The following is a 13,937-nucleotide window of genomic DNA, read 5'->3' as shown; positions in this document are numbered from 1 at the left end:
AGGAGAAGGGAGCTGGTGATTGGTGGAGCGGTCGAAACAAGGCGATAATTGGCTGAGGGGAGAGGGAAGGCCGTGATTGGCTATTTGGAAGGTGGCGGCGGTTTAGATTTGAAGTTGTGGCAATTATGGCGGCCTTGTTGGGCGCTCTGGAGCGGTGGAGACTCCGGGCTGTGAGCCAAGGTGAGTGAGGGGGGCCCCGGCTGGAATTGTCCTGTCCTGGCTTAGGCCCATCTCCTCTCACTTACTTAGGCGATCCCTCGTAGCTCGAGGATGAGGGCCTTCCGGATGTGGTGTCTTAGCGGTGGGTCCCTAGGTGGCTGGGGAGCCCTATTCTTCATCCGAATGTTCTCCCAGACGGAAGGTGGTCCCAGTCAGGGTTAGCTTGACGTGCCTCCCCCTTGGCACGTTTCTCCCTTTCGCTCTCCCTTTTCTCTCTCCCTTCATGCCTCTTCGAATTCCGCAGCACTGCTGGTCACAGCTGACTTCCAGTTAGAGCGCTTAAGGACCAGAGCTTCCCAGTTCTCGGTGTCTATGCCGCAGTTTTTAAGGTTGGGGTGATAGTATGATAGCTGGGTCCAGAAGCTCCGAGTGTTACGAACAGGCCTGTAGCGAGGGGGTGGTTTTAGGGGTTCAACCCCCCCCCCCGAAATGTTTCAGATTTTTTTTAAAAAACCTGGTTTACTCATGAACTTTAACTGGTTAACCAAATCCCCATGCTAAGTCTATGAGATGCAAAAAATTAAAAGTCCCCCCCAGAACTGCAAGCACTATCTCAAGCAAATATTTATAATTTATTCACACTGTCATTACTTGCAACAATAGTTGATGTAGTGAAGCAACCAAGTTGTGTGTGTGTGTGTTGAATGCTGTCATTCAGGAGGCCAGACTTGGTGGAGGTTGTTGACAAGGGCGGAGCTGCAGGCTATTGAAGGCTGCTCTGCCCCCTGCTGTGCTCTTTGCTTCAGCGTGAGCTAGGAGGCAGGTTTCAACCCCCCCCCCCCGCAATATTTTCAACCCCCCCCCCCCCCCCCCGAAAATTTCAACTCCTCCCAAATTTTTTTTCTGGCTACGGCCCTGATTATGAAGATACCACAAAGGCGGCTGGGAATAAGGGAAGAGAGGGGGTGGAGTGAGAGTGGGGAGAGCGAAAGAAGGATAGAAAGGAAGGGGTGCTTACGGTATGGTTTAGGGTTTGGGTTAGGGGTTACGGTTAGGGTACAGTTTAGGGTTAGGGTAAAAAGGTAAAGGTTTTCCCCTGACATTAAGTCCAGTCATGTCTGACTCTGGAGTGTGGTGCTCATCTCCATTTCTAAGCCGAAGAGCCAGCATTGTCCGTAGACACCTCCAAGGTCATGTGGCCGGCATGACTGCATGGAGCGCCGTTACCTTCCCGTCGGAACGGTGCCTATTGATCTACTCACATTTGCATGTTTTTGAACTGCTAGGTTGGCAGAAGCTAGGGTGACAGCGGAAGCTCACGCCGCTCCCCGGAATCGAACCTGCGACCTTTCGATCAACAAGCTCAGCAGCTCAGTGCTTTAACCCACTGCGCCACTGGGGGCTCTAGGGTTAGGATAATAATAGTAATAATAACACTTTATTTATATTCCGCCCTTCTCGGCCCAAATGGGAATCAGGGAGGATCACAGTATACATAAACGGCAAACATTCAATGCCGCTTTGTATAGACAATACACAGACAAACAGAACAGAAGGAGATGACATGGAAGGTTGGGCTCAAATCCAGGGGGTGCTGTTGCTCTTTCCTCTATGACAAAGACCTGACGGGACTTCCTCCTTCCTTTTGGTCATCCAGGATTTTCTGATCTTCTTTATGGTGTCGTAAAACACCTCCCCTGCTTTTAGCAGTACCTAATTTTTCTAATCACAGCTAAATCTGTTTTTGAATTCCTTAGGTAAACAATGAGCTAGGCTGACAGTTGGCAGCTCACGCCAACCCGGGCTTCAAACTTGCAACCTTTTGCTTGATAGATCTTATAATTGCTGATGGTTTACCAGCTGCGCTAAACCTCTGGGTAAGGTTTAGGGTTTTGGTTTGGGTTAGCGTAAGGGTTAGGGTAAGGTTTAGGGTTTGGTTTATGGTAAGGGTTAGAGTAAGGGTTTGGGTAAGGCCTTAGGCTTACAGTACGGTTCAGGGTTAAGGTAAGGGTTACAGCTTCTCCATTAAAGAACTCTTACATTCCTTCTATATTATCTGTCTCTGGCCTGGCTTACATTAGCTAAGTCTCTCTTGCCCAAACAATGCTCCCGCAGGAACGATGTGGCATATCCGTAACGCTCGGAGCTTCTGGACCAAGCTATCATACTATTACCAAGGTTGGCTTTAAGCCTATCATTAAATCTTTTTTCCTGTCCACCAACATTTCGTTTTGCATTCTTGAGTTCGGAGTAGAATAACTGCTTTGGGAGACGGTGGTCGGGCATTTGGACAACGTGGCCGGTCCAGCAGAGTTGATGGCGGAGGAGCATCGCTTCAATGATGGTGGTCTTTGCTTCTTCCAGCACACTGCCATTTGTCTGCCTGACTTCCCAAGAGATTTGCAGGATTTGTCGGAGACAACGCTAATGGAATTGTTCCAGGAGTTACATATGACGTCTGTAGACAGTCCGCGTTTCGCAGGCTTATAGCAGGGTTGGGAGGACAATGGCTTTATAAGCAAGCACTTTGGTATCCCTACGGATGTCCCGGTCCTCAAACACTCGCTGCTCCGTTCGGAAAAATGCTGCACTCGGAGAGCTCAGGCGGTCTTGTATTTCAGTATCAGTGTTGACTTTTGTGGAAAGGTGGCTGCCAAGGGAGCGGAAATGATCAACATTTTCTAATGTTAAGCTGTATTTCTGGCATTGCAGAGGGGTTGGCTGGTGAGTGCTAGCAGAGCATCCATCTCCTCTGCATATCTTCTGAGCTCCCCCCTCAGACACATACTACTCCATATACTTATCTCACCCAGGGTTTTATCAATTTTATCCTGCGCATTTGGCCCACCTGTGTTTTTATTCCTTCACCAAGTTATTTTGCACTTGTTTATTGTATATTCTATTATTTTATGTATTTTATTTTGATATTATTTGCTTGTTTGTATTTTACTTTGTTGTATTGTAATTTTGGGCTTGGCCTCTTGTTAGCTGCCCCGAGTCCCCTTGGGGGAGATGGTGGCGGGGTATAAATATAGATTATTATTATTATTATTATTATTATTATTATTATTACCTTACTTACTTATGCAATTCCTCATGGCCCTAGGAGAGATCATCCGTAGTTTTGGAATGCAGTGCCACCTATATGCAGATGATACCCAACTCTACTACTCCTTTTCGCCTAAAGCCAAGGAAACTGTTCTGTTCCAAGGAAACCAGTGTCTGTCATCAATAATGGTCTGGGTGAGGGCAAACAAATTGCAACTTAATCCAGACAAGACAGAGGTACTCCTAGAGAGTTGGAAGGCAGACCAGGGAATAGGGATCCAGCCTATGCTGGATGGGGTCACACACCCCCAGAAGACACAGGTCTACAGTTTGGGGGGTCCTCCTGGACTCAGTGCTGAACCTTGAGGCCCAGGGATCTGCGGTGGCCAGAGGAGCCTTTGCACAATTAAAACTTGTGCACCAACTGAGCAGCTCCACTGGCTGCCAGTTTGTGCTGGTTATGACCTCTAAAGCCCTTGACAGTTCAGGTCCAGGCTATTTGGCCGACCGCATCCCCTTGTATGAACCTGCCCAGGCCCTGACATCTTCAGGAGAGACCCTTGTCTCGGTCCCACCTCCATTGCAAACTCAGTTGGTGGGAATGAGAGAGAGGACCTTCTCAGTGGTTGCCCCTCGGCCCTGGAACTCCCTGCCTTGGAAAGCCAGGATGGACCCCTCCCGGCAACAGACTAAAATCCTTTTTTTTCGACAGACTTTTAAAGATGAAGGTGTTTAAGATCAATTAAGGTGTGCTGTGGTTTTTCTTTGAATGTGTTTTAATGGTTTTTAACTGGGAATTTTTAATACTGGTTATATTTAATCCTGTTTTAATGTTCATATATTTGTATATTTTTAAATTGTTATGCTGATACTATTATGTTAAGCTGCTTTGAGTCCCTTTGGGGGAGATAAAGTGGGATATAAATAAATATTATAATAATATAATGAGTCGATAGGTCTTTTATAACAGCAAAACCAAATGTTTCTTCAAGTTAAAAATATATGTACTGTAAATCATAATTTTTAAATTGATGTTAGTGGAAAGTCTGAAAAATCATCTTTAATTTTCTTTTTCTTCCCTTCAGCCTGGGTTGACACTATTTGGGAACTAGAATTTACTGAGACAGATCCTTTGGATCCGAGACTGGAGAGTCAGATCACAGACGATAGTTTGGAAGCCTTCTCTCACCTCTATGACGCTCTCAGCCCCTTCGCTGCAGATGACGGTGCGGCCATTGAGGTAAGAGGCAAAGCAGAGCTTTCTACACATTCCCTGTTGGTGTTTCCAGATGTGGCCTTTGCCTGGGGCAACTGGTTCTTTTAAATTATCTGGAGCAAAAAATTGTCCCAGCTTGAAGAACACCAACATAAGAGCTGAATAGACACCAGATCTGGATTTAAACACTATGCATGTAACATTTATTCAGGCATTTACTACAATATAATGATAAATAAAGGGTGTCCCAACAAAATGTATACACAATTTACAAGCCAATTGAAATGTTGCTCCTGCAGAAATATTCTGTATCAATAGCAGAGTACAGTGTTTGGTGTCATGATCAGGAAAGGCATTTAGTCTCCTTCTGTCAGTTTTCCATCTCTTTTTTCAGAGTATCTGGTCCCTGTGTGCAGAGAACAATATCTCCCACAATGCCCTGGTTGCCGTGTTGCATCATTTTGTCCAAGAGGCTAAGAGTAAGACAGCCAATCTTCATCAGCGTTTGTGCGCCCTTCACGCTGCTAGGTTGTACTTTGTGTTGATTGAAATACCAGGTAAATATGAGCTCCTTGGATAATTCTTTCACCTGTGAGTGTGAATTTACTTCAAGCAGAGTCACTTTTTGTATAAGCTATCTGGCATGATATAAGAGTCTAGAGTTGCTGATTTTATTAACTCCTGAGGAAGGGGATTGCTTTCCCCGAAACAGGGTACAAAAATACCCGGGCACCCCTGTTGAATGCCATTTGGACCTTTCCTTTGAAGACTTATTTTGAGAAGCAGTGCTCCATTTTCACTGGACTTGATTTGGATTTTTTCCATGGAGATTGTTTTGAGAGTGGCACTCCATCTTCATTATTGTCTTCAGTTTACGTATAGCCTCATGACTCAATGCTTACTTTGTTTATATGACTTTTCTTATTGAATGTATCCCTGAAGCCTATATACAGTGGCATCCTTATCCAGACTGAGAACTGTTACGTTTGAGAGCGGCTGCTCCTTTTGATTTTGCTGTGTACCACTGAATTGAGCTATGTACTGGGGATTTTGGTAAATTGAATACTATATGCACTTTTGATAATACACTTTGACATTACACATATATTTTTTGTGTTTGTGCTGTGTTATTGAAATGCCTTGAGTAAGGCAGCAGTCCCTGCTTATGGTTGTTGTTGTTCATTCGTTCAGTCGTCTCCAACTCTTCGTGACCTCATGGACCAGCCCACGCCAGAGCTCCCTGTCGGCCGTCACCACCCCCAGCTCCTTCAAGGTCAGTCCAGTCACTTCAAGGATGCCATCCATCCATCTTGCCCTTGGTCGGCCCCTCTTCCTTTTGCCTTCTACTTTCCCCAGCATAATTGTCTTCTCTAGGCTTTGCTGTCTCCTCATGATGTGGCCAAAGTACTTCAACTTTGTCTCTAGTATCCTTCCTGCTTATGGTATTGTAGTCTAATCAGCCAAAATACAAGTGGAAAAAGAACAGCAGAGAAAAAGGTTTATTTGTGCGTTTCTTTGTTCGTTTCAGACTTAGGTTGGCCCTGAGTGAGGGCCGGGTAAATGACCTTGGAGGACCGTATTTGGCCCCCGGGCCTTAGTTTGAGGACCCCTGTTTTAGAGGAATTACTGAACCTGGTTCACATATCACCTTCTTCTGGTTCTGCTCAAAATATCTGATGCCTAAGTTAGATCAGTTATGTCAACGTTATCGTTTACATCATCTTTTTGTACAATGAATCCAATGTATAGATGGCACTAAGTACTTTGCAGTCATGCCAGCCACATGATCTTGGAGATGTCTACGGACAGCTCTTTGGCTTAGAAATGGAGATGAGCACCAACCCCCAGAGTCGGACACGACTGGACTTAATGTCAGGGGGAAACCTTTACCTAAGTACTCTGAGTCCATATGCTTAAATATTTTAACCTGATCCTTTAAAATCATTAGCCATTCTCAGATGGATGTGAGGTGAAGGTGACACAGGACTTTAAAAAAAATCACTGGGTTGCTTATATGGGAGTTCAGGTTATTTTAAGGGTTTTCTGTTGTGGTCTACTCTTCTGCTTCTGAGGAGGCGGTAGAACAGGAGGCTGAAGAGGTGGCACGTGGGGATTTGGGGCCAAGTGTTAAGGACGAAAGAGAAGACATGGAAGACATACTATAAGTCCCTACGTTTCAAGAACGGCGAAGGGCAAAAATTGAAAGAAGAAGGTCAGTTAGAATTGAGGCAAAAACATTGAGCAAACACACCTTGCTCTAGGAAGATCTGTGCTGGGGCTCAGGGCCAGTAGTCAGCGCCGGCAGCAACCGACCTACTTGGTGCACTGCCATGCTACAGCTACAGTGTCAGCTTTGCAAAAGACTTCTTGTCAAATACTCTTGTTCCTGTATACCAGGGATCCTCAAACTAAGTCCCGAGAGCTGGATATGGCCCTCCATGGTCATTTGTGTGGCCCTCGTTCAGGGCCAGCCTAAGTCTGAAACTACCTGAAAGAACACAACAAAAACAACAATCCTATCTCAACAGCCAAAAGCAGGCCTACACTTCCCATTGAAATACTAATAAGTTTATATTTGTTAAAGTTATTCTTCATTTTAATTATTGTATTGTTTTTAAGTGGGTTTCCCCCCCATTACAAATAAGATATATGCAGTGGGCATAGGAATTCATTCATTTTTTTTTTCAAATTATAACCCGGCCTCCAACAGTTTGAGAAACTGTGACCTGGCCCTCTGTTTAAAAAGTTTGAGGACCTCTGCTGTATACTGTAAGCCTTTTTGCCAAAGACTCTTGCTCCTATCTGCTGTGAAGACTTGTTCCAAAGACTTTTGTTTCACATCTTCTGTTAAGACCTTGCATTTTCTTTTGGACTTTAGCTTCCATTTCCTTTAGTGCTGTTTGCATTATTATTATTATTATTATTATTATATGCTGAAGTAAAGTTTTTTTAGTTACTTTTTCTTGTGTTGTAAGACTGTTTCTGGATCAAAACAAAACATTTTCTGAGTCACAACCAGCACTTTAAGTTCTTTGCATTCTGGCAAAGCGTGACTACCTCCACTTCTATACATGCATGTACTTCCCAGTAAACTAATTGGAATTACTTGTGTTTTCTCATTGTTTTTTATAAACACACTAGCCGTCCCCTGCCACGCGTTGCTGTGGCCCAGTCTGATGATCTGGAAAATAAAGTAATGAGAAAGTGTTGGTTTCTAATATATATCATTTTTATGCTTGTGGGTAAACAGTATTTCTTGTTGTTTCTTTCTCAGTGTTGATGTGGAGAGTGTCTGGTTTGCCTACTCTGGAATATGCAACATATAATTGTCGTTCTTTAGGGGTCCCTTTCAAATTCATCCAGTGGTTTTTGAGTTATGGTAATCTCACAAACAAACATTACATTTTTATTTATATAGATGTAGTACACATTAAAGTAAACCAGCCCAATTTTTCTTCTCTCAGGACCATCTGCAAGGAACTGTGCTGAGTGCCATAACTTCCAAAAATAAATACGAGTCCCCAGATATCTATCTATGGTTTCTTGCTATTAAAGCTATTTAAAACCCATTTACATTTCTCCAACATGTAGACTCCCCTGTTTTTCCTTTTGGGCAGGCAGCATAGCCAATCGGGTATTCCATCCAGTGATGTTTGAAAAATGTCTCCAGACATTGTCTAAATGCTGGCCCCAAGAATCAATCATGCCCAGGAAACGGAAAAGAGACCACAATAAAAACCCCTCAGGTGGTCGGAAGAAGGGGAAACCTGGAAGAAAAGAAAACCTCAGGGTAGGGAAATCATGTCCTTGTAATACATATTTTGTTTTGTTTCGTTTTTGAGAAAAGGTAATAATTCCCATAGCATGCATGTATTATTTCTTTATTTACGACATTTATATGCCACTCTTCTCACCTCGAAGGGGACTCAGAGCGGCTTACAATAATAAATACAATATATTATATTATTACCATAGCACAATATTAATATTATATATTACTATATTGTATTATAACATTATACAGTAATATTATTAGTAATATTACATGTAATATAAAATATATAATTATAATATCATATTATTATTAGTAGTAGTATAACATTGTATTACATTATAATATTAATATTATATGTATATGCAATATATTATATTATATTATATTATATTATATTATATTATATTATATTATATTATATTATATTAAGCATAGTGCAGGAGATAAGGTGGAACTGCCTTCCTGGTCCCTCTTTTCACTCTGATCTCAGAGCAGCAGTTTTTGCTGGAGGGGTAACTCCAAACAGCACACTCAGTGGGAATGGTAGCTCAGTAATCATTCTTTCAACAAATCTGTGATCTGTTTCTTCCTATTTTAGTTGGAAGAGAACTTTGAAGAGGAGGAAGAAGAGGAAGAAGAGGTTTACTTCTCTGCACACAAATTGCTTCAAATCCGTGAGGCACTTTTCCTTCTCCTGAAAAGTCTCCTTCGCCTTCTTTCCAAGTTCTCCCTAAAAGAGAGACCGCAATGTGTGGAGACGTGCATTCAGGTGACTGGAAGCATCAGGGGTTAAGCAATCTTAAAATGGAAGTAGCAGAAGCATGTATTTGCCATTATAACTTGGTCTCTCACTTGGAGGCTTTCAGAAAGGGTTAACTTCATGGAAGATTTATATTTCCACACTAGGGTGGGAATCATACAGACCTCCAGATGATGTTGGACTGGATCTCATACAAGTCTTAACTACTGGCTATGCTATCTAAGAGTGGCGAGAACTGCAGTCCAACATCTGGAGGACCACAGATCACAACCCCCATCTAGACAAGGGCTGGACAGCTCTTAGCCATCAGATATCTGCATTTACCTTATTAGAGATTTCAAATTATCCCTAAATGTCCCCCAATACCTTCTAAGGCAGGGGTCCTCAAACTAGGGGCCGGATGCGGCCCTCCAAGGTCATTTACCCGGCCCCTCGCTCAGGGTCAACCTAAGTCTGAAACGACTTGAAAGCACATATCAACAACAACAATCCTATCTCATCAGCCAAAAGCAGCCCAGTGACCTCATTTGACTACGTAACCAACCCACACCATTTTGTGAACCCTTGCTAGCTGTTGTATACTAATGTGGATGTTTTGTTTAGATTTATGTTATTATAGAATTTTGTTTGATTATGTGTAGTTTAATTTATTGATGTCATGTTTAATTTACTGATGTTAGGTTTTAATTTGATGTTAGGCTTCAATGTTACTTCTATATGTTTACTTTTAAGCTTTTTTTATTGTATTTCTATTTGAATTACTCCTAAGCTTGTTATTGTATTTATATTCAAATTATCACCTCATGTTTATTATTGTATGTTTGAATTGATATGTTAATTGTTTAAATTCATATGTTATGTTTATTATTATATGTGTAATGCGGCATTGTATGCCATGGATTGTAAGCCACCCTGAGTCCCCCACTGGGGTGAGAAGGTGGGGTATAAATGTATCATTATTATTATCATTACTATTATTATTATATATTAACCTCTCATTTATGTCCTGTTAGGGAAAAAAGCTTAAAATGTCCCATAGACATAACATAGTGGTGAAATTTCCCCCTTATCCTTTAGATGTCATCTATTTCTAAGACAAAAAGTAGAGTCTGCTAAAACTTAAGCAGGGCAAAATATTTTTTTGGGACCTTATGTCTTTTTGTACCTGTTCTGCATTTTCTCTCTTTCTCTAATAAGGTTGGCCATTACTTTGAGCAAATTTTCAATGAGCTTTATCCTAGTGCCAATCAAAGGAAATCTCCCAGTTTTGTCAGAACTTTTAGGATTATCACTGAGCTGGGAAACAGATCTGAGTGTGAAAGGCATCAGATAATAATAATAATAATAATAATAATAATAATAATATAAAACTTTATTTGTACCCCGCTACCATCTCCCCAAGGGACTCGGTGTGGCTTACATGAAACCAAGTCCATCAATAAACAAAGCAATAAAAATGATAAATACAAAACAGTTAAAATAAACTCAAAAACAGAAAATACACAAAAAGCAATAAACAATAACAATATTAAAAACATACAGCATTTAAAAACCTATGAGACTATTATTTTTGTGCTATGCAGTCTGGCTCCTAACTAGCTTGTTTGTCTCTTAGATCTTTGTTAATTTGACCCATTTGGAGCCTTGCTCACTGGAGTTTGCGGCTTTTGAAAAGAGGTGAGTGACAGCTCTTACTGCTGAATTTTAGGCGAAAATGTTGATGCATATGGAAGATGTCCTATAAATGTTTTAGTCAAGCCAGTCCCACCAGCCCCCATTCCAATTTGTTTAAGAATATTTGAACATTTTGATACTTTTTTTTTCAAGCCAGATCAAAAGACAACCTCAATTTGTTAAATTTTATTTTATGTGGAACAGGAGCATTGACCAAGCCAAATACATCCCAGAGCTTGCCTACTATGGCTTACGCCTGTTGTGTTCTCCACTTCACAGCCTGGAAGATAAGGTAAACATAAACCTTGGGATCAGGTAAAAATAAGAAAATGTATTGACTCGAGTGTAAGCCGAGGGTGAGAAATGAAGCCGCTACTGGTAAATTAAAAAATAGATAACAATAAAATTACATTAATTGAGGCATCAGAAATGTTGTTGAATATTTACATAAAATTGTAATTTGAGATAAGGCTGGCCAGCTCTGATTGAATCATTATTCTAACCTTCTTCAATGTAAATGTATGTACGTATCCGTCCAACAATAATAAAGAGAGTAAAAGAATGAATGTAATAATAATAATAATAATAATAATAATAATAAGTAAAATAATGGAAATGTAATAATAACAGTAATAATAGAGTAAAATAATAAATGTAATAATAGAGTAAAATAATAAATGTAATAATAGAGTAAAATAATAAATGTAATAATCATAATAATAGAGTAAAATACTGTAAAGGTAATAAAATAATACATGAAATAAAAATAATACTGATAACAGAATAAAATAATAATAACCTTGACTCAAGTATAAGCCAAGGGGAGCTTTTTCAGCCTAAAAAAAGGGCTGAAAAACTAGGCTTATACTCAAGTATATACAGTAATTAATTTTAATGTTTGTGAAAATGCAGTTCTTCAGTTTGGCAGCTAGAGGGAGCTTTTATATCAATTTATTAGATTGGTTTGCTGGATTTCGTGATGGTAAATGGTAAGGATGGTAAGAGGAAGAAGCGTTTTTTGAAATCGTCTGAGGTGAAACTTGAGAAGATTCTCTTTGATCCTTACAGTACCTTGGAAAGTTGAAGTTTATATGCTTTTATTTAATTGAGCCATGCTTCTAGGTGCGTTGTTTTTAGTTTAGAATATCCCTTCCTTAAATAAGAGATTGTGTGCATCAGCAACTGTTCCAAAAAGGAGCTTGCGGGAAGAAATGAAAAGTCTCTCTGCTGCTGCCCTTCTTTTTTTCAAGTTGTATGTTTCAGCAGTACAGTATAACACCACTGTTTGCTAACCCTAACTACTGACCACATTGGCGGATTGAGTTGAACTTGATTCTATCTTGGTGATTTGGCTTATGTGTATTTATTCTTTTTGTATGTTAACTTATTATGATTTTATGATGTTTTTAGTTGTATTTGTGCATTGAATTTCTGTTGTTAGCCAGTCTGAGTCCCTCTACAGAGGTAGAGAAGATCAGGATATAAAAGTTTTAATAATAACAATATGTAAGGATTTTTTAAATAAGTGCAATTTATTGACACTTACCTGGCTTAGAATCATAGAGTTGGAAGAGACCTCATGGGCCATCCAGTCCAACCCCATTCTGCCAAGAAGCAGGAACATTGCATTCAAAGGACCCCTGACAGATGTCCATCCAGCCTCTGTTTAAAAACCTCCAAAGAAGGAGCCTCCACCACACTCTGAGGCAGAGCGTTTCACTGCTGAACAGCTCTCACAATCAGGAAGTTCTTCCTAATGTTCAGATGGAATCTCCTTTCCTGTAGTTTGAAGCCACTGTTCCATTGCGTCTTAGTCTCCAGGGAAGCAGAAAACAAGCTTGCTCTCTCCTCCCTATGACTTCCTCTCACATATTTTATACATGGCTATCATCATGTCTCCTCTCAGCCTTCTCTTCTTCAGGCTAAACTTGCTCAGCTCTTTAAGCCGCTCCTCATAGGGCTTAAAGACCCTTAGGCGCCCTCCTCTGGACGCATTCCAGCTTGTCTACATCTCTTTTCAATTGTGGCTCCCAGAATTGGACACAATATTCCAGGTATGATCTAACCAAGGCAGAATAGAGGGGTAGCATGACTTATTTATTTATTTACATAGCAAACTTGTAAATAAATAAGTTTGCTATGGGGGGACTCAAAGCGGTTTACACATAAATAATGGCAAAATTCAATGCCTTGCATTGGGCACCGATAAGATGACAATACAAACAATTACAATAGTAAAACCACGATTAAACATAAATCATAATTAAAACGATACATCAACAAGCATTAAAACAATAAAACAGTCTCGTCAGTCGAATCACCATTCCAGTCAATGTCCCTTTAAAATGCTACATACATCTACTGTCCGAAAGTCTGGTCCCAGAACCATGATTTTCATTTTTTCCTAAAAGCCAGGAGGCAGGGAGCAGATCTTACCTCATTTGGGAGTGTGTTCCATAGGCGGAGGGGGGGGGGCACAGCTAAGAAGGCCCTGTCTCTCGTGACCGCCAGATGCATTTGTGATTTGTGATTGTGACTTCCCTGGATCTAGACGCTAGACTCCTATTGATGCAGGCCAAAATCCCATGGTCTTTTTTTGCTGCCGCATCACACTGTTGGCTCATGTTTAACTAGTTGTCCACGAAGACTTCAAGATCTTTTTCACACGTACTGTCCTCGAGCCACGCATCCCCCATTCTGTAACATTCTCTTGAGCCATGCGTCCCCCATTCTTTTGACAGTGGCAGCAAAACCTCAGTTTTGAATTGAACCAAAGTAAGGAGTTTTCACTCATTCCGTTCTAGATCCTGCGCCATGTTTTCCATCGATTTCTCAACATCATCCTCATGTTGACAGGAACAGAATCATCTGGTGGCGCATCAGCCGTTCTCCCATCTCAGGCTGTTAGCGCAAGGAACCAGGCCATCCAATTCATCAGGTGCAGCTCAAGTGTTCCTTATTTTATTCTGTTTTGTTTTATGCTTCTGCATATTTTCAGAGTTGTGTCAAACCTCCATTACCGTCCAACTTTTTAAAAATAGTCAACAGCTCTTATAAATGGCCGGTGGGGTGAATGTGATTTTTCTGCTTCTCCATTACCAGTCTTTTGGAGTGTAATAGTGTGATAGTGTGGTGAACCTTACCTGGTAGGCTGGAAAGGGAGCCTGGCCTCCATTTTGGGAGGGAATGCCAGGGAGGCAGCCATCTTGAGTGAGGATGGTTGGAAGAGGGGAGGAGTTGGGAGACTCCTAGGTTTGGTCAGAGCAGTTGGGAGGAGCCAAGTCAGAGGAGGGAAAGAATGTACC

General features: G+C 41.2%; 1 protein-coding gene across 1 annotated transcript in view; it reads left to right on the top strand.

Moving 5' to 3' along the window:
• Positions 1–69: 69 nt before the first annotated feature.
• NCAPD3 (non-SMC condensin II complex subunit D3) overlaps positions 70–13,937 on the top strand; it is a 58,971-nt gene continuing 45,103 nt past the window's right edge. The window contains exons 1-8 of the mRNA XM_060787356.2: positions 70–180; positions 4,293–4,447; positions 4,818–4,980; positions 8,041–8,213; positions 8,797–8,967; positions 10,574–10,635; positions 10,837–10,924; positions 13,437–13,570. Coding sequence (XP_060643339.2) covers positions 126–180; positions 4,293–4,447; positions 4,818–4,980; positions 8,041–8,213; positions 8,797–8,967; positions 10,574–10,635; positions 10,837–10,924; positions 13,437–13,570 — 1,001 coding nt within the window. The 5' untranslated portion in view covers positions 70–125. The remainder of the gene's footprint in view (positions 181–4,292; positions 4,448–4,817; positions 4,981–8,040; positions 8,214–8,796; positions 8,968–10,573; positions 10,636–10,836; positions 10,925–13,436; positions 13,571–13,937) is intronic.

The sequence above is a fragment of the Anolis sagrei genome, chromosome 7, assembly GCF_037176765.1.
Source record: "Anolis sagrei isolate rAnoSag1 chromosome 7, rAnoSag1.mat, whole genome shotgun sequence".
Lineage (NCBI taxonomy): Eukaryota > Metazoa > Chordata > Lepidosauria > Squamata > Dactyloidae > Anolis > Anolis sagrei.
Note: the sequence above shows the minus strand (reverse complement) of the source record. Positions and strands in the feature narration are given on the sequence as shown.